General features: G+C 41.2%; 1 protein-coding gene across 1 annotated transcript; it reads left to right on the top strand.

The window, feature by feature from the left end:
- The first annotated feature begins 19217 nt into the window (after window positions 1-19217).
- LOC144461827 (general transcription factor II-I repeat domain-containing protein 2-like) lies at window positions 19218-20447 on the top strand. The gene has a single exon (XM_078165505.1). It carries the CDS (start codon window positions 19218-19220, stop codon window positions 20445-20447), a length of 1230 nt encoding a protein of 409 aa, XP_078021631.1.
- The last annotated feature ends 65 nt before the right edge of the window (window positions 20448-20512 follow it).

The following is a 20512-nucleotide window of genomic DNA, read 5'->3' as shown; positions in this document are numbered from 1 at the left end:
TGGAGGAGATAAAGGCTTGGATGAGTGAAAACTTCTTACAGCTGAACAGCTCCAAAACGGAAGCCATTCATATCGGCACCCCTCACCAGCTCCGTTCTTCCCACATTTCCTCCGTCTCTTTTCTCGGCCACAACTTTTCCCTCTCTCCTTCCGTGACTAATTTGGGAGTCAGGTTTGACCCCCATCTTAGCTTTGATGATCATATCAACCATATCTGCAAGACTTCCTTCTTTCACCTCCGTAATATCGCCAAACTCCGGCCATCTCTCTCTCGTCCTGCAGCAGAGAGGCTCGTCCATGCCTTTGTCTCCTCCAGGCTGGACTACTGTAACGTGCTCTTCATCTGGATCCCGGGCAAGAGCCTACAAAGGCTCCAATATGTCCAAAACAGTGCTGCTCGGGTCCTGATGAGAGTGTGTAAACATGAGCACATCACTCCCATCCTTCACACTCTGCACTGGCTCCCCGTTCACCTCCGCATCGAATTCAAAATCCTCCTTCACACCCATCACTGTCTGCACGGTGTAGCCCCCACCTACCTCACCGAACTCCTCAACCCACTTACCTCAGCCAGAACCCGGTCAGGCCAACTGCACCGTCTGCGCCCGCCCAGGACTCGGCTCAAGACCATGGGCGACAGGGCCTTCGAGGCTGCTGCTCCCCGTCTGTGGAACGCCCTCCCCAACCACCTCAGGGCAGATGCTTTTAAAAAAGGACTCAAAACCTTCCTTTTTCAGAAAGCCTATCCTGACTAATCTTATCTGATTTTATCTGCTGACTGTTTTTATTGTTTTGTTCTGTTGCTCGATTTTACTGTTATTGTTGCTTTTATTTGCCTTTGTACTGTGCACTTTGAGATTTGTATTCAAATGTAAAGTGCGTTATAAATAAAATCTATTATTATTATTATTATTATTATTATTAACTTCGAAAACATGCTTAGCAAGTCCCTTTCTAACCAACGTATCCTCATACAATGGTTTGTGTGATATCCTTCAAAAACCTTGTAATGTTAGCCTGACAATAGTGCATCCATGTACAGAGTTTAAATATAAAAAACAGTTGTACTCAAGTACATTCAAGGGCGTGGGAAAGTGGGTGCTGAGGGTGCTGCAGCACCCCCTGTTGAAAATACGCGAAACAAGGCAGTCTGTAAAGAGTGGCTATTTTACCAGTACTCATGGGCTATCTGAATATTTGTTTCACATTGTGAACAGCGTATGGTATGGTGATTTTTATTTATTTTAAATTTTGAACATCATTTTGAAATAATTGAAAAACAAAATTACATACAACAGCAATAAATGTCACAATTCATTTTTGTGGGCATGTTGTGGTTACCTTTTTGAGATTTATGATTCTAATGTAGGAAATGAGCTATCTGAGGTTGAGTGCTATGCACCTCTAAAGTTAAGCCTGACTGATAACTTTAAGAATCACATTTCTGAATAATATTGACTCTGCTTTCAAAGGGGGTTGGATGACAGAAAAGACTTTCTGCTTGTTGAGCCTCTAAAATCAGTGGTGGGAAGTGGTCCAATTAGATCTACCCTAAGGACACTCCATGCTTCTGTCACTTGGATGGGATGAAGGACTGGTGCTAGAGGCTTGATTGATTCGTGTCTCTGACAGCAGGGACACTCATCAGCATTTAAAACAGTGAGATAAAGTTCCATCAAGATGCACTGCTATACTTGGTGCAATGTGAAGACAGACTACAGCAGACTTTAGTTATACGTATCAGAACAGCTCTGCAGAAGTGATGCACAGATGGGCTCTTGAGTCTAAATCCGCATGTGCTATATGTATAAATCTTCCACCCACTGCTCACCTGAACATCTGAATTAAACATGACAAGACATAAGAAACAGAATTGAACTTTTAGTTTTTGAATGGAATTTTTTAGACATCTCTGGTGGAGTTCAGGGTTTATCACGAGAATGGCTGTTACTGTAAACATTTTCACTGTATGAACCTGGACTGTGTGTGACCCAGAACTCATAAAGTTTCAGATCAAATGGGCAGTATATACTGTAAACCACAATGTACACACCCACCACATAACATTTGTCGGGGTCGGTACCAAACGAACATGTCTTACTAAATCCCAAGAACAAACTTGGTAGTCCAGGGCATCTCTGCAGCATCACAGCAAGACATTATAGCTAAATGCAGTTTTGTCACACATTTTAACATTATCAAGAAATTGCAACTTTTACAGTTTGGATATTGCACTTGGCCATATTGCAATACTGAAAATATTTTGGTTAATTGTGCAGCCCTACAGTCAATGTACTTTGCAGTAGCTGAATGGGTTCAACCTGCCAAAGCCAATGATAATGCAATTCCACACTGCCATCACTTAGGTCCATCCTACCTCCACCATCATTATATCGTACACTGCATGCACTGCAGAGAGCAGACTGCAGTGCAGCAAATTTCTTGTATGTGAAAACCTACTTTGTAATAAACTCAGATTCTCATTCTGAACAGGGGTTAAACTGAACAGCTCATAATAAACAACGTAACTAATTTCTGACTTAAAAATGCTTTAAACAGTAACTTACCTTTCACCAGGTTTTTTTGGATGCATTCCAAATCACTGCCTTTCTGCTCCCAGAGTTTGCAGTGGTGGTAAGGTGGCGATAACCATCATTTACCAAACAATGTTTTTTCCCATGTAGAAATTCCCCATGTCTCTAAAACAAAACTGTACAAATAAAGTTTACTAAATTAAGGACAGATAAACCATCAAGTTTATGTTTTTTTTTTTCTCAGTTTAGTTTCAGACACTTGGGAAAAAATGTTTTCCAATAGTTACATCATGTCTTGTATTTTCGTTTCATATCTTTTTGATATATATACATACATACATGCATAGTACAGTAATTTATAGATGGAACAAAATGCAACACAAAACCCTTGTCCCAATTTGAAAAATGAATACATTGTTCATATCAAGACATGCACGTACTCCAGTCACACAAACTGATCGCTGATGGCACAAAGTAAATATAATTTATGTGTTGTAACGTTTAATTTGAAATCGCTGCGCAATTTATTATGGAGTACTTTAATATATTATTTTAAGTTAGATAGCTAGCAGTAAGTTAATATCCGTTAAACTGGTTACCTAACAAAGGAAGTCCACAGAGAACTCTGGAACAAATATTATGATCAGAGCTTTTACAAGTAACGTTTTAGTAAATTTTAGTACTGTCAGATGTGAGCATTAATTTTGTGAACAACAAAGGAAATAAAAAGGAGACACCCAAAATATACATTCGTTTTCTTACCATCGGCGTGAAAATATCTTTCTTCTCCTTCGTCTTCTATTACTGTAAACTTTCCGAGGTACCGTGCCCATGACTAATCACAATGTATGACTGCTGTACAGCCAATCATATTGCATGATGTCATCTGTAAGTGCAGGACCCCGAGCCAATCTGACAGCTCAAGCACATCTGGTATCTACACTGGTCCAACTGCCGCTGGAAATACCTCTGTTGTCTTGCTTAAAAACCAGTATTGTTGTTTGTTGATCTTGAACAGTGGTCTGAAGCTGGCAGCCATCTCACCTAAGTGTGTGCACATACATAGTCATACGTGCCAATTATGTTGCACAGCACCCCTCAGAAAAAATGAGTTCCTGTGCGCATGAGTACATTTACACACCTGGCCATAAACAGCAGTCATTTCAGGCATGGTGCCAACCACACACTAGACTCTCATATGCTTTCATCTGCTTGCTGTGTAATCTCAGCAATGTTACACAGCTACAGTATTTTTGCTGAAAACCACGTACATCACATGGAAAAAATAGGCAAGACTTCTATTCTCCAAATGTGCCACAGCTGAGCAACAGCCATGTTGCGCCTGAGCAGTGCTGCTCACACGGGCTGTGTGGCTGCTCTATCCTGTTAATAAGGGCATACAAAAAATAAAAAACAAGAGGTTCTGCGACACACACCACTCACACAGGCAGTGTGGCCTGGGCGTAAGGAGCTGTGGAGGCTGAGGTCATTTGTAACAACGATTGTGTCCACACCAGGGAAACTGTGGGAAAAAACAACAACACTTTTTTATGGTTTGTATGGATCACATCCAACATGAGTTTCAATGTCCTGGCAGTGCCTGCAGACTGCAGGTTTATTCAGCACTTTTATGTAATCACTTTCCTCTACATGCAGTCCACAGTGTATGGATTTTTCACTTCCTGCCCTCTGTCTAAATTTTGTATATCATAAGAGTCACTTAATTGCAAACAACCTCTTGGATGAGGGGGAGGAAAGGAAGAGAAAACTGAGACAAACGTCACAAGGTGGGTTTACGGGGTATAAGTAGGCTTGGCAATTGGTTGGAGGTGCAGTTGAGGTGTGACCCAGTTCCCAAACTGAAAACTAACCAGTTAATTCATTCAGCTGAGGCGGATTGGATGAAAGGTCTCGACCACAAACCACAATATCATCACTGATACCCATCTACTGACTCTAGTTGTTCATTGATACATAGGGGAATTGAACACTCTAGCCCTGGGGAATAGGTGAGAACCCAACCCGATTCAAGCCTGAGGGAATGTTGAGAAATTACCCAGGTTCGCAGAGAGAATCAAAGTGCTTCTGATTGTTAAAAACAGAACCTGATCTTGACTATTCAGTTCATGTTAAAGATGAAATGCTGCTGTTTAAGTTTGTCCAAACCTTCCTGTCACAGAAGGTCCACACTGACACTCCCCTCCACTACTGTCATACAAAGTAATACAAAAAACAAACAAAAACCACCCCACAAGACAACTATGATGTGGGTTGTACTGCCTTAAAGCATTGGCACTTAGCTATCTATATTTAAATTGCCTTACTAATGTTATTGTCAGTTTACTGTAGCCTGAAAATTTTATATTGTAAAATAAATACAGTAGATGCCAATATTCAAACACCCATAAGTGAAATGAGTCTGAATCCATCCATTCATTTCCTGTGGCTCATTCGGGTCACATTAGCAGCAGTAACATCTTCAAACTCCTTCTGGGGGAATCCAGGCATTCCCAAACCAGATGAGATGTATAATTGCTCTAGTGTTTTCTGGATCTACCTCTGGGTTCTACAGGTTTGATGTATGAAAAAAAAACTGCAGTTGAGATTTTTTTTTGTCTTGGAGAACAGCCAGAGGGTAAAACAGACAGGGACAGGACAACCTTATGTTTTACCCATTACAGAATTGAGTTATTAGTGAAACCACAAAAGGTAAGATTATGGCTAAGTGACCCAGTTCAGCCCATTAGGGAAATGGCAAAGGTTATGCACCATTAGACAGTTCTCTTTAACTCTGTGTTGCCAAGGTATCATCATCACAGAGCATAATACATTATCATAGGCTGGATACTGTAATAATGGGGGCAGTTCTCACAGAAGTTGAGATGCATTTGCTACTACTGCTTAGATCCTGCATTTTACAGTATTCATGCTGAGAGAGACGGCTGACATATCCAGCAGTTTAACTGAATGAAAAAACTTACTTCCCTAAGACCCCACTTAGGCTTTGTTTCTGCTTCCACAGAAGTACTGACTAAGTTAATCAGCAGTTTTGACAGTAGCTTAATTTGACAGAAAGGACTGAAGGATACTTTTTCTTAAGTCTACTCACATTCTCTTGACCAATTTTCTCAAGATTTATAATATTATTTCGTAAAGGTCAACTCAGGATTCATTGCTGAAGACATTTATAAAGCCATAAAAGTAAAATGTTTGCTGGTTTCAACTTAAAAAAATGAGAGGATTTGCTCAACCTGTGAGCACCACAAACTAAATTTCCTTAACCCCCATTGTATTTGGGTGGGGGCAGACATCTTAGAGACAGATATCTGTGTTATCTCTAAACCTGGACAAATAAAACCAAACATATCATTCAAAAATGAAAAAGTACAATCTGTAGTTCGAGCAACAGCCCTAGAGCCAGCGGCTGCTGAATGACTTGAAACGCTTTTCTCTGGCAAATGTACAGGGAGATCAGGGTCCTGGGAAAAGGAAAGTTTACCACAGTTAATTTACACATACTACCAACATTATTATGATATCAAGCAGGTTGAGAATATGCAAAGTATCCCTTTAGGTTGGGAAACTGGATTAGTAAACCTGAAAAATGTATTTAATGTGTAATGCCTGGGCCACGCTGCCTGCATGAGCATTGTGTGTTGGGCACCTCTGATTTTGTTATTTTTCTTTTTTTCAGTGCATATGTAAATGGGCTGGAGTAGCAACACTGCCCATGTGAGCATTGCAGCTCAGCTGCTGCTCAGCTGTGGAATATCTAGACAGTAGGAGTCTTGCCGATTTTTCATGATGTGTGTTCAGCAAAAATACAGAGTGAAAATGATGATAATCATATTCACACCATCCACCATTCACTACAGTTTCAATGTCTTTAGTGTCACAGACATGAAAAAATAGGAACACTTATTTCATGTCATAATGAAAGCCCTTTGATGTGTCTGTGGACACAAGGCTTTTTTGTGTTATTTGCAGAACCATGTTGTTAACAAGGCAGTGGCTTGTATGGCTGCATATATTTGTGGAGTAGCAGCTTTTTACAGTATTCATAGCGGCAGGCAGCTTTGCACTAGCAACACTGTCTGCGTGAACACCATGAATGCTAGCCACAGCAGTTCATTGAGGTAGCCATGGCATGTTGCTCATGCAGGCATGTGGCATGGGGATTATGATTGTCACATGAACATCTGTTATGAAAATGAACATTAACAAAGACAGAGAAAACATCTTGTTATGAATGTGAATAAAGATACAAATGTTTGTCTATGTGAGACAGTTACAGAATAATGATGAGCCACTGTCACAAGACAGCTCTTAGGCTGGGCAAAAGAGGGAGACACATGGGTAAATCAATAAATAAAGTGAAATAAAGTGAACCAAAAGAGTAACCAAAACAAGTCAAACAAACTGCACCAAATGGGTAGGAGAAATCTGTGGAGTCACTAGTGTAGTGGATGAGTGGAAGGGTGCTGTAGGGGTGTTGTGCTGTAAAAATAAAGAAAAAGGAAACAAATAACACAAAGTAAAGGTTTGGTGAGGAGGTCTGCCAGCACAGACTGACTGCTGATCTGTTTTACGTGCATGGGGCACACCAGGCCCAGGTGTGTCCCATGATGCTGACTGCACTTGTTAAGTCTGCTGCCCTGAAATGAGACAACACAGCACAAGTATAGAAACCAATTTGGGTGCCTTATGTACAAATAGTGGGGAAATGTACAAATAGTTTATGAGAACAGCCTGATTCAACAAACATGTTCATAATCTTCTGTCTAGATGTATTGCTGCTTGTTTTTCATTTTGGCACAGCTGTGAAGGGTGTAGAAAGACTACACAGTTACAGCAGAGCTGTGCTGTTGTGCATTGCCGTGCACACAATAAGAGTCAGCTAAACGGCAGAATGTAAATGTAGGGCCTGCGCTCATTTCTCTTCTGTTTGTCATGCAGCTGAAACTTCAGGGACACACAGTATAAATTAAAGTACATCTGTTTGGCTGTCGAGGCCTTGGGGGACTCATGCTAAGCTTCTGCACAACTGTGATTTCTGTAATGATATTTGAACGCAGCCTCTAGAGCACCTCCAGCATGAGTCAGCGAAAAAGTTTACCGTCTGCTTACTCCTGGTTGCTGATTTTTTTTTTTTTTCAACTAAGGTGTCCATGGCAACTGCAATCCCCTCTTTCATACTTTACACCCTTCTAATGAATATGCAGCATGTTTATGCCAGAAGCACGGTGAGGACATTTTCATTTTCTATAGTGGAACGTTGCTAATTTAAAGCTGTCTGTGTTTGAAAGAGGTGCCCTGTGGGGTTCTTAAGGGATGGAAGTCCTTGAAAAAGTTTAAGTTAGAACAGTATCTACCTGTGTATATCTATCAACAGAAATAATTAAGTTATCCATAGCAAAAATCTTTTTTGAGATAATTAACTCAAAGGAAAGGTCCCAGGGTTTTGAAGAGACTGTGGGAATTATTTGGTCTACAGACTGATTGTGCCTTTACATGCAAATGAGGCTTATTTGAAAGTATTGCTGAGAAGGCACTTTTATCCATTCACTGTCCCTGCCACAATATATCCAAAAAGTCCTTTCCAATCAGGTTTATATGCAACTAATTTGCATGGGAAATCCCTTGTGGAGGTTTCATAGTTTCTGTCTGGATTTAGTTCACAGGCGTAGATTTGTTCTGGAAGTATGACTGTCTTGTACCCAGTGAAAACTCATAGTGAGGAAATTTAGTTGGACGTTTTCGTGCACTGTTAGGCTGTTCTAATGCACTGTTCATATGTTTTTCTACGAAAAGCGATGCACCAAACTCTGTACATATCCAACATTATGAACCAATAATTTATGTGTAACCCAAGTATTCAGGAAGGCTGCGGTCATGTGACCAGTGCACTTAAGGGAGTAAAGAAGGAAGCTGTCCTGTAGGCAGCATGGATGTATTAGGAAAACTACATACAGTACTAATACAGTACTGAACGTTCACGGCGCCATTCCTTTGAGAGTTGCTCAGTGGCGCATGAGGCCAAAATGGCTCTACTGCTTCGTATAAAATTACCTGGATGATCCCAAAATTATCAGCACTACTTACACACTGTGTGGCCCATAGAGCAGGCACACTAGAGACTTACAGAGGCCAAGCATCTTACTTCTGCCAGCCAAACACCTAACTTCCACTTTAGCGCACTGCTAATTTGAATACGAATAAAATTATTATACACACTCCTAGACTGCTGAAATGTTACCAGACCAATTGGATTAAATTCAAATAGTTTAACAGGCCATTTTGCTGGGACTGTGACGCTAAAAAAAATGTATTCACTGATTTACAGATGTCTTTTTGGCCATGTTAGTCTATGGAAAAAAGTACTTTTGGGCCACAGGGACATCACGTGGACACTTGAAATGGCAGTACCACTGTTTGGCCACAACAAAAATTGACTTCAATACCTGGGGCACTTCTTGGGGGCCTGGGATTATAGGCACTATTTCCTCACTGTGCAGCCCATAGACCAGGCCCACTGGTAACTTATGGCAGCTGAGCACGACCAAGCATTTATCTTCCGCTGGCAAAATGGCTACTTCCGGTTTTGTGCTCCGCTAACTTTGAAAACGCAAAGGGACCGAATAGATCAAATCCTGATAATTAAATGTATGTGTATCACTTTGCATTGATTATCACCGCAAAAATATTTTTTCCACTGATGTTTTTTTCACCATGAAAGTCCGTAGGGAAAAAGTCATTTTGGGCCACAGGGCAACATGTGATGGACCCTGGAAATTGTAGTACCACTATTGGGCCACTATGAAAATTGGCTTTGGAGTCTGGTGCAATTCCTGGAGGCCTGGTAGGCATGTGTCCATGAAGAGGCTGTTTCAACCTGTGTTTCGATGATCCAAACACAGGTGGATAGCTGAGACGCATCGTTGTTCACACCTCTGCCTATCATGTGTCTCCAGCTGACTACTTGTGTTCAGATTTCTTAACTGCCACGTGCACAGTTAGTACGTTCACACTTTTGCTAGCTGCTCTGTAGCATGTTTGCTAGTCATGTTAGCGATTGTATCAGTACATCTGGAGATATCGCTGTCAGCAGAATTCAACATGTCTCCTTCCATATGGCAAAAAGAGGGATGGTCACGCAACATTTTATCGAATTGACATAATGTGGGTAAGTTACAGAGCTTTTAGTGCACTGTTACCAAAACAACCACCACGTCTTGCACTGATAGTGTAGTCTTTTTCAGGGATGCATCAGGATGCATACGCTTTTATACTACAAAAGATATGTGGTCAAATGTGTCCTATACCACTTCAGCAAGTGGCTTGAGAGATTGGATTGCAATGCTTCTTGGAGGTCATTTAGACTTGTATTTAGTGCTGTCAACTTAGGATTGGCTGCCAAAATGCATGTTAACACCAGGTGTAATCATACACCCAGTCTGACACAATAATACCATGATGTTACTGTTGCTACACTGCATACTATACTTCTCCACTGAGGCTGCATCTTTTACAGTACGCAATCAGATACCATTAAGTTGATGCTGCTATTATTGTTCCTGTAATGCTGTCTCTTTTTTTCCCACCTTTGGCTGGCTGTCCAACACCATTTCACCAAGTTGCTTAATTCTATCAGATCACATGACTCTGGTTAGACAACTCTCAGTGCAGCATTAAATTAATGGTGCAGATCATAACAAACAAATACCAATTACTTTTTAATTGAAACAGGGACTCCAAGGCCTCGAGGCTGCTGTGGATCAAAATGAATTGTCCATCCCTGTCTCATTGGGTATTAAATAAGGTCTATTCCTGTTTCCTGACTCATTTCCATAGTCTCTGGAGAAAAATGGACTGAGTGTGTTCAGCATTCTGTGTTTAGGCAACTGATAAGAGAGAGAATCTTCTAAATAGGTAAATGGAAGACAGGGAATTGTTCTTAACTTTTTACCATGATCCCAGTCACAAAGAAGCTAATGCATGCAGAAGCCAAATATTTCTGGCCGTGATCTTATCTTATCTTATTTGTATGTATTACTGAATAGCTGTTATTATTTCAGACGAAGAGAAAATCAGCCCATTCACAGTAAAGTTCCCGTTGTAATGGTACAATGGTGCAGATGCAAAGGTAAAATCCAAGTTTTGTAATAAATCATGTACAGTTGCCAAAAGCCTACACGAGCAGTGCTGTAATATTTTTGTTGAGACAGATTTGCAACACTAGCAGCACAGCCTGAAAATTAATCTGTCAAACACCAGAGAAAAGAAACAAATCTTGACAACTATGGGGACCCTGAAGTGCCAAACACAACATTTAAGAAAACAAATCAACAAAACAGAAAAAACAATGAGGAAAAACAGCTTAAACATATTAAAGTGTGAAGTGTGAAAATTCCTTACTTTGGCACCACCCACTGGTAGAGAAAACATGCAGCCTGGCAAAAAGGGTTTGACACGGCCCAGTTCTGGTCCCCTTTTACTGACCCACTACATGAGGCTTTGTGCTTCGGTCATTGTTATGCTGATAGCACCCAGTAATTCTTCCCATTGGCCCACCTGATACTCAGTGGAAGGAGCTGCATTGCATCATGCCCGGCAGATATCTCAGATTACGTGTGAAGGCACCAACTCATGCTCAACCTGGACAAGACTGAGCTTGTGGTGACAGTGGGGAACCTTTGTGTGACCCTGGACAATAAATTGTTTTGGGTTTTTTTCAGTGTCAAACATTACAACAGGATGCTCAGATGTTCTCTTATCAGGACCACTGCAACTCCCTCCTCTACAGAGGCCCTATGTCTCCACCAGCCCTTTTCAGTTAGTCCAAAGCTCTGTTGCCCATCTGGTATTCAACTGTTAGTTCACTAAACATGCTTCCTTTTGTACTCAGCATCTAGTTCAAGATCCTGGTGCTGGCCTAACATGAAGGGAACGACTTTTTCTTATGCTGGGTTCACACTATACGATATCAGCCCAATTCTAGCCTGACGCAGCAATGTACAGTATTGGCTTGGATTATCGCGTACATGTCGTCATTCGCGATAATCCATCGTTTCATCTCATGTAGTAGTGTGTCAGTAGACTACAATCGATGCCACGCCTGGGACACCTCACGACGTTCTGACAGGAAGTCTAGCATGTTTGATTTTCTTTTGTTGTTCACGACTGCTCCCGTCACAGCCGTCACTTTGACCAGAGGAAAGACAGAGTGATCTGTTGCTGTAGACAACTGTGGAACAACATCAGCTCAGTCTTTTAGATATTTCCTGTTAGCTGCTGTTAGCGGTGCAGTGTTGCGAGGAGAGGGATGAGTTGTGTGAGGTTGAGCCACTTGTCAGCTGTCATAAGACAAGACGTGATTGGTTTGTTTCGATTTACACGTGCCCCAACAGTCCTACGTTGTAAACACAGCCAGCATGGTGAGGAGGGAGTTTGTCAACTCTCATTGTGTGTGTCTGTGTAGGAGCCTGAATGAATACTCCATGTAGTATTGGATGACATGGTTTCATCAGTGTTATCATAGCTTTTTGTCACAGAGCGGCTACTGTTGTTGCAATACGCGTTTGAAACAGTGAGGCGCTAGAGTGCGCTATCCGTGTGAATGCAATATGAGTTCAACGTTAGATGGGAGAAATTCCTACACACTGTGGCTGTAATGTAATGTTAATGCAACGGTAGCATCAAGAATTGCACTGTGGCAGAGAGCAATGCATGCTACATGCTGCTGCGTATCAGTTACGGACAGTCGTGCTGCTTTTAGTGCATTAACTTGAGTTGCCTACACTGCAACAAGTAGAGTACCTCACAACTGCTTTGGCTAATCTTTTACAACAGGGTACCCGTATGTCAATATCAAAATCTCACATATCATGCAAAATGTAAGCAACTGTATCTAATGGGGCAATGCATCATACATTGTTTAACCAAGCCCAGTGTCCTTGAGATTACATTCATATCGGACAAGTTTAAAATCCCTAATTTACATCCAGCATCAACGTTCAGAGCCAATGCTGGAGATAGCGTGCTGTGTTATATCTCACACCAGAAAGCAAGTGTGTGGAGGTCAGTATGATGGATTTGCATGTAAAGCTGGACTTTTAAGTATCAGTAAATGTCATACTCCAGGCTCCTCATTAATGTTTGCTGTTAAAACCACAGGCACAACTTTCCCTAGTCTTAATGAAGTTATTTATTTGACTAACCTAAACTATGAGCCATGTGCAGATATGGAAATAGATTATTTCAAAAACTTTGGAATTGGAAATAAAAAAACATTGTTACTGTCATAATCCTGCAGTTAATCAATGCATCATTTTGTATAAACATTCCCAGCCGAAAGACATCTGAATTTTATGTTAGATATATATTAAACTTTAACATATGTCTGACATAAAATTCAGATGGTAATAAATGTCAGGTTGATGATATTTTAAACATCTAACAACGTTAGAATTCCACGTCGTGTGGACGTTAACATTATGACGTTTTGCAGGCATTGGATTTTGTTCTCCATACAATACGACTTAATGTTATTATCTCCGCCAAGGAGGTTATGTTTTCACCGGCATTGGTCTGTTTGTCTGCAAAATAACTCAAAAAGTTATGAATGGATTTTGATGAAATTTTCAGGAAAGGTGGAAAATGGGACAAGAAACAGATGATAATATGTTGGTGGTGATTGGTTGAAGCAAAGTGGATAAAATAATAAAAAAGTCTATCGTCTGACAGCCTCAGCAGCAATTCCAATTTCTAAAGACAGTGGAAATAGCGCCATCTGGTGGCTGGAAAGCACATCTTGTTCTAATTGCTAAATGTTGTAATTCTAAAGTTGAAATTAATGTTCTGTGTTGGAAAAAAAGAAAGTGAAAAATACAAAAAAACATATTCTGTGTTGATACAAAACAAAAACGAAATAATACACCACAGTGTCTCTATGGTGAAGGCATATATAACCTAATATAACCTAATTGTGATGCAGGCTGCAAAATCTGATGCAGAGGGGGAAGGAATATCACCTACTTGGTGGAGGTCTGCACTCTCTGAGTGCTTTCCTAGTTATTTTATGTTAAGATGTTGTTGGCGTGAGACATTTGATTTTGGTTAGTTAACACAACTCAAAACCAACAAAATATCATTTTCATCTGTGTCAGTATTCTATTTCACACTAGCTCTGGCATTAGACATCCTGACACAGAGTTTTGTTTATCTGATGTCACAACCTTAATATCACCATCTTTCAATGTTGGCGGCCAGCATGGCTAAAATAAAATCATTACTGCTTTACAAAATGAAATGTTCACTTGCCCATGATGCAGTTAAACATGCAACAATGTATAATTCTCATTAAAACACAGTATGCAAAGTTTACTTCTTAATGTTAAGATTACATTATTAACTCTGTTAAGTAGCTGAAATTATTTAGAATAATGATACTTAGTGATACTGCAATACCAAATATCTCATTTCAGGAATTCATTTTTTTAAATGCACACCAAAAATGGCGCCAGAAGCTGCTGCAGTGACAGTGATTCATCTAAGACCTCTCTATAGAAATAAAGAAAATAAGAAAAAATGATTTTTCCTTCTCTTTCACCTCCATTGGGAAGTCAGAGGTCTGGGTCAACTTGAGAACAAATCCCTGGAGCTGGTGAGAATTCAGTTTGTCCCTTCAGGGCAGTACAGTTGAACAGTTACTTGCTAACAAAGAGACTTTAACCCCTGTTTAAATGTTGGCCTCTCTAACCAATTAGACCACCCTGCCTCTAAGCCTCTGGGACTGCTGTTAGATTTCACATACTCTGCTCCCCTCTGTGGGTTGCTGTAATGGCTGCCATCCAAGTCACTCTGTGGTCCGCAGAGAGCTACTGAGCTTTCTCACGTCTACCTAATAGAGAAGTTGATCATTCCTCAAAGCTTTTCCCCTCCCTCTGTTATCTGATAGAACTGACAACAGGGAGAAAAGACTCTTACTCAAATGATTTGAATGACAGATAGATTATATCTGTATGTTTTCTGGAGATTCACAGGTTTCCTGCTGATGAATGATGCTGTAATTACTGTAATTAGAAGATTACAGATCTCTGATGAAATACCTGCTGTAGAAGCTATTTATGTCTGTCTGTGGATGACAGTGATAAAGGACATTGCAAATATGTTTTTCTCAGCATAATATTTACAGCTCCTGTACGAAAGTGAGCTTTTTAAGAAGTAATCATGGCTTTTTGGTCATCACTGGTGAAAATCCAATTAAGAGGTTGAAAAGTGTCAGCTGGTTGGTGTAGACTTTTAGTCTCGATGTTCAGTGCCAGTGCAGGAAGTAGTGTGTCCTGTAGTGAAGCAGTTCAGTAAGGGAGTGGAGACTGAGGTGGTGGATGGCTGAATCGTGCATCACACCTCCATGCAGGACCCCTGTCATGTTCTGTCACAATTTGACATTTTTTCCCCCCCGATCGATCGATCGATCCATCCATCCATCCATCTGAGCAAGGTACTCCAGATGTCCCTCTCTCCAGCCACACTTTCCTGGGACTAGGGGTGGCCATGATGTTTCCACAGCCGCCATCCCGCCACCTGGATGACATTCCCAGTGCTAATCATGAAGGAGCAGTGGCGCTAGTTGGCTGCCACTCAACCCGGCTAGTGCGCAGTACAGAATGGCCAAGGCTAATGTTAGCAGTGGGCAGTGGGCACTATGTTTCCACATGTAAATGTGCCTAGCTGGCTCTCAGTCAGCAAAGCCAACAGAAAATAAAATACATTTACAACACGAAACAATGCTAAAGCCCGCACTAAGTCAGTGGAGTGCCAGTCCAAATAGAATGGCCTCTTGTATTTTTAATTTTTCTTCAAAATAAACCTGTTAGTTAGCAGTGGTGGGCTATCGAAAGCACAATTAACCAGAACTGACATGCCTACTCCCGAGGTGTTCCCAGGCCAGATGAGATATATCATCACTCCAGCGTGTTCTGGGTCTACCTGGAGTTCTGCTACCAGCTGGACATGCTTGGAAAATGTTTAATGGGAGGCACCCTGGACACATCCTAATCAAATGCCTGAACTACCTCAACTGGCCCCTTTCAACACGAAGTTGCAGTGGCTCTACTCCAAGTCCCTTCAGATGTCTGAGCTCCTCACCCTATTTCTAAGGCTGAGCTTAGCCACCCTTCAAAGGAGACTCATTTTGGCAGCCGATCGACGATCTCATTCTTTTTGTCACTACCCAAAGCTCATGACCATACGTGAGCGTTGGAACATAGATGGACTGGTAAATTCATCTATCATAGTTGCAGAATCATCCCATATAAACATGTCTGTCTGGTGATAAGGTTGGTGTGTCGTTAGCATGTGACAAGGGCTGGTAGGCTTGTGCGATGAGGCTCTGCTATGAGACATCAAACTGAATATTGTGTCCTTTGCCATGGGATTCTACTGCTGACATGACCTCTAACTCCTCCCAGTTCATTTGAGATAACACTTGAGCTATGAAACTGATTAATCAGGTTCATTTGTCACCAAATGGACATTAGAGGACATTGCAAGATCAGAGAGAGATTCAGTCAGTTCATCAGATGCATGGAGCTCTAATTGCCTGCATGTTGAGTCAGTTCTTCGGTCAAACAATGTCATTTCCTGTTTTAGCATGTCAAAAACTTGTATTCAATAATGTGCTGACAGTCTGAGCTAGAATGCTGTATATATATGTATATATATATATACACACACACACATATATATATATATATATATATATCTCTTCTGTTTTCAGAGGGTTTGTAGCATAGTTTCAAGAGACATAACTCCTTGCTAGAAATATATTTTGCCTTTATGAATATTAATTGTTTGTATTTTGCTATTAAACCTGTATTTGATACCTCAAAGACATGGATGTTAGAAGCTCAGCTTCAAATGGGTTACTGAGGAGACGGCTCAATTAGTTTAACACACTAAATCCCAAGATGAAACCTAAGGCAAAATGATACCTGAGGAATAAGGCAGGATTATGGGAATATTGTCACAGCTGGGCGCTGAGAGCCTGATATGAAAATGAGGAAAACACTATGAAATATAAAGTAAAAGGAAAAAACAATAAATGCCTCCTACCCGCAGTCTAAGCAGGAGGGCTCTTGGGTTAGCAACTCAGAGCATTGACACTGGGTGATTCTGTCATGCATAACAGCTGTGAGGGGCAAAGCAAACCATTTGCAAGCATTTTAATTCCCTCTCTGCCAGAAGCCATGCTGAGAGACAAAGACAAAGAATGGGAGTAGGACTGGAGGGGAGTAAAAACTTTTTACTTTATCACCATTTATTTCCATAAGTTCAGCTTCATTATTACTTGAGTTCATGTAAGGACCACAAACAAATTGAGGGTGTGATGTAAGGCCCTTGTATTCAGTCTCTCACCCACTGGACAAAGCTCCATGCTCCATTTTTTTTCCAACTCTACCCTGCATGACATTCAGAACTTTATAATAAGCTTTTATGAAATTTGGTGCAATGGTAGAGGTCAGTCCAGAAGAAATTATATTTTGGGTTCATTATTATCAGATATTGCTGAGTACAAGTCGGGGATAGGATCAGTTTTGCAGTGGTGTGGGAGGCATAAACTGATTTTAAATGTAAAAAAAAACAACAAAAAGCAAAGAAATAGTTTTAGATCCCACGTCTGTTGGTGTCCACAGCCCAGTTGTTATCAGTGGGGAGAGAGCTGAGCAAGTAGCAGCATACAAGTACTTGGGTATTCACTTTCTCAGTTGCAGTGGGATCATGTTAAGTATATCTGATAAGAATTTGTCAAGGTCTGCATTTTCTGGGAGGGCGCAGGGTCCATGAAGTTGATAAAAAATACTATGTTGGTGTTTCATAGAGCAACTATAGAATCTATCACTCGTGGCATTACGACATGGTTTGGTTACCTTACTGTCAAATTTAGATCACAACTCCAGCACCAGATTAGGAGGGCAGGAAAAAATAATTGGCATGCTGCCCCCATCTTCTCTCCAAGACGTATTTGAGGAGACAGTGAGGAAGCAGGGTCTAAACATCACTACTGACTAGGGTTGTCACAATACTAAAATTTCAAGCTCGATATCGATACCCAGGAAAATATTCAATACTCGATACCATTTTCGATACAGCAGCAAAAAAATTAAGAGGCATGTCATTTTTTAAATAAAGATCAGAACAGTAACATCAATGATAACAACAAAAAATCCCCCCAAAATAAATAACAACCAGAAACAAGATCTGTCCATACAAATGTATTTATCTACAGCCCTGTTTATTTTCTGTGCTTCTGGTGAATTGGCACCATATTTTCGTTGCTGATCAAATAGAGTTGGTAGTTTAGGCTCAGGATGCTCCTGTTTCTACCTCACTATGTGATCAGAGAACCAGGGGTTATGGGAAAAACCAAACGTTTTTTCAGCTTCAATCTGTGACTTTACAGTTAAAGGGAAATTTCGGTTTATTTCAACCTGTCTCCTATCATCCTGAATTTGTTTCAAGTGACTAGTGACATAAAAATAATAGTGAGCATGTTAGCCATTAGCCTAGATACAGCAGGGCGCATAGTAGCGTCAGACCTGTTAAAAAGTAAGTGAACGGGCATACTTCAAGTGCAAAGTTAGTCCACTAAACAAGCTTTTTTTCCACAAAGACCACCTCATATCGTTAGGATAAATGTCAGAGAACATATAGAAAACAACATGCAAACGTGTTGTCTTACCTTACTGGTGTGCTGCCATGTTTGTTTACCCCTCTAGCTCTGCTTTCCAAAGTGCAGCCAAAATCTCGCGAGAACAAGCAGCAACAGCTGGAAGGCAGAATTGGACAGTAGCCTGAAAAGTTCATTTATTTATTTCATGAAAGATTTATAGAATAATGGCTGACTTTTTGCCAGACTTTGACTTTGTGGAGGAGGAATTTGATTTTGCAGAGTTCGATGGCTGCCCTTATTTATTTGAGCCAGAATACACTGACGAAGAGCTTTGTGAAATTGAAGAACGGAGGAGCTAGCGAGTAAGAAAGGGGATAAAAATGAGTGGAAAAGCTGGACCAAGTAAAAAGCCGAAGACCTACCACTACCATACGGAGTGGGAGGAGGACTTCTTTTTCACAATGTTATTTTCGAAGTGCGTTTGCCTCATCTGTCAGTCTACAATTGCTTTACCGAAGAAGGGAAATGTGGAGCGCCATTTTCGGACTGTTCATAAAAACTACGACACCGAGTTCCCTCCGAAAAGCGAGCTGAGAAGGAGAAAGGTGAAGGAACTAAAATCCCAGCTGTCCGGACAGCAGTCATTTTTCTCACAGCTAACTTCAAAGGCAAGGGCAGCCACTGAAGCATCGTTCCGGGTGAGTCACTTCATCGTTAAAAACAAGAAATCCTTCCAAGATGGAGAGATGGTAAAAGAAGCATTTGTTGAAGCAGCCGACTCATTGTTCTGAGACTTTAAAAACAAACCAGAAATACTAGCTTCGATCAAAGCTCTCCAGCTATCAAGAAGTACAATAACACGGCGCAGTGAAGCCATGGCTGAGGATTTGACCCAGCAACTTTGGAAGGACATCGCAGATTGTGAGTGTTTCTCACTGCAGTTGGACGAGTCTACAGACGTGAGTGACACAGCACAATTGTGCATTTTTATTCGGATGGTGTTTACTGACATGACTGCAAAAGAGGAGCTGTTAACAGTACTGCCCATGAAAGAACACACGCGAGGAGAGGACATATTTCAGTCTTTCAAAAACTTTATCGAGAAAACCCAGCTCCCAGTCTGCAAATTGGTGTCCATCACCACGGATGGCGCACCCGCCATGGTTGGCCGCTCGAATGGATTTATCGCCAAGTGCAGGGAGGACGATGATTTTCCGGACTTCCTCAATTACCACTGTATTATACACCAACAAGCATTATGTGCAAAAATGCTCAACATGAAAGAGATAATGGATGTGGCAACAAAGATCGCCTGTTCTATTCGGGCCAGATCTCTTCAAAGACGGCTGTTCCGTGCACACCTGGAGAAGGCTGAGTGCGACCATTCTGAGTTGTTGTTGCACACCGACGTGAGATGGCTAAGTCGAGGGAAATTCCTGCAAAGATTTCGAGAGCTCTTGCCGGAGATTAAGGAGTTTTTCCGTGAAGGTAAACATGCAGATTATAACCAACTAAATGACCATCAGTGGCTGCTGGACTTGGCATTTTTAACTGATCTGACCAACATGTTGAATGACCTTAATCTAGAGCTGCAAGGAAAAGACAAAACTGTGATCAATATGATCAGCTCAGTTAATGCTTTCAAACGAAAAATGCAACATCTCTCCTCAAAGCTCCACCGCCATGATTTGGCAAACTTCCAGAACCTCGCGGCAGAGCTGGAGACACAAGAGCAGTCATGTGCGCAGCTTGACAGTGCACGCTACATAAAGCAAATTGACAATTGTCTGTCAGAGTTCGACAGACGCTTTCAAGACTTTGCTTTACTCGAGCCAGTCGCTACATTCATGTGCTACCCTTTCCAGGAAGATGCTGAGGTTGTTTCACTGGCATCAAAAGTTGCAACACTGTTTCACCTGAACTCTTCTGGAGTGGAGGATGAGATTCTGACACTTCAAGCCGACATTCAGCTGAAGGCCAGAGCTCATGGACAATTCTGGAACTTACTCACAGAGGACAAGTACCCCAACATCAGGAAATGTGCTACCTTCTTGACTGCATTATTTGGCTCCACTTATTTATGTGAGTCAGCCTTTTCCCACATGAAGATCATTAAGTCCAAGTACCGTTCCACCATGACTGATGAGCATCTGGAAGTCTGCTTGAGGCTGGCTATCAGCAGCTACTGTCCGGACTATGCATCCCTGGCTGATTCCATTCAGTGCAAGTCATCAGAGTAAGGTAATGACAAAAAAAATGTACAGAGTTGTATTGTGCAATATAGGTTGATGCAGTAATGCAAGGT

This window comes from Epinephelus lanceolatus, chromosome 23, assembly GCF_041903045.1.
Source record: "Epinephelus lanceolatus isolate andai-2023 chromosome 23, ASM4190304v1, whole genome shotgun sequence".
Classification (NCBI taxonomy): domain Eukaryota; kingdom Metazoa; phylum Chordata; class Actinopteri; order Perciformes; family Serranidae; genus Epinephelus; species Epinephelus lanceolatus.
The sequence above is the reverse complement of the archived record's forward strand: the minus strand, read 5'-3'. Positions and strand labels throughout refer to the sequence as shown.

Coding starts and splice junctions, on each gene's coding strand:
- LOC144461827 (XM_078165505.1), top strand. CDS start 19,218: ATGACTGCAAAAGAGGAGCTGTTAACAGTACTGCCCATGAAAGAACAC.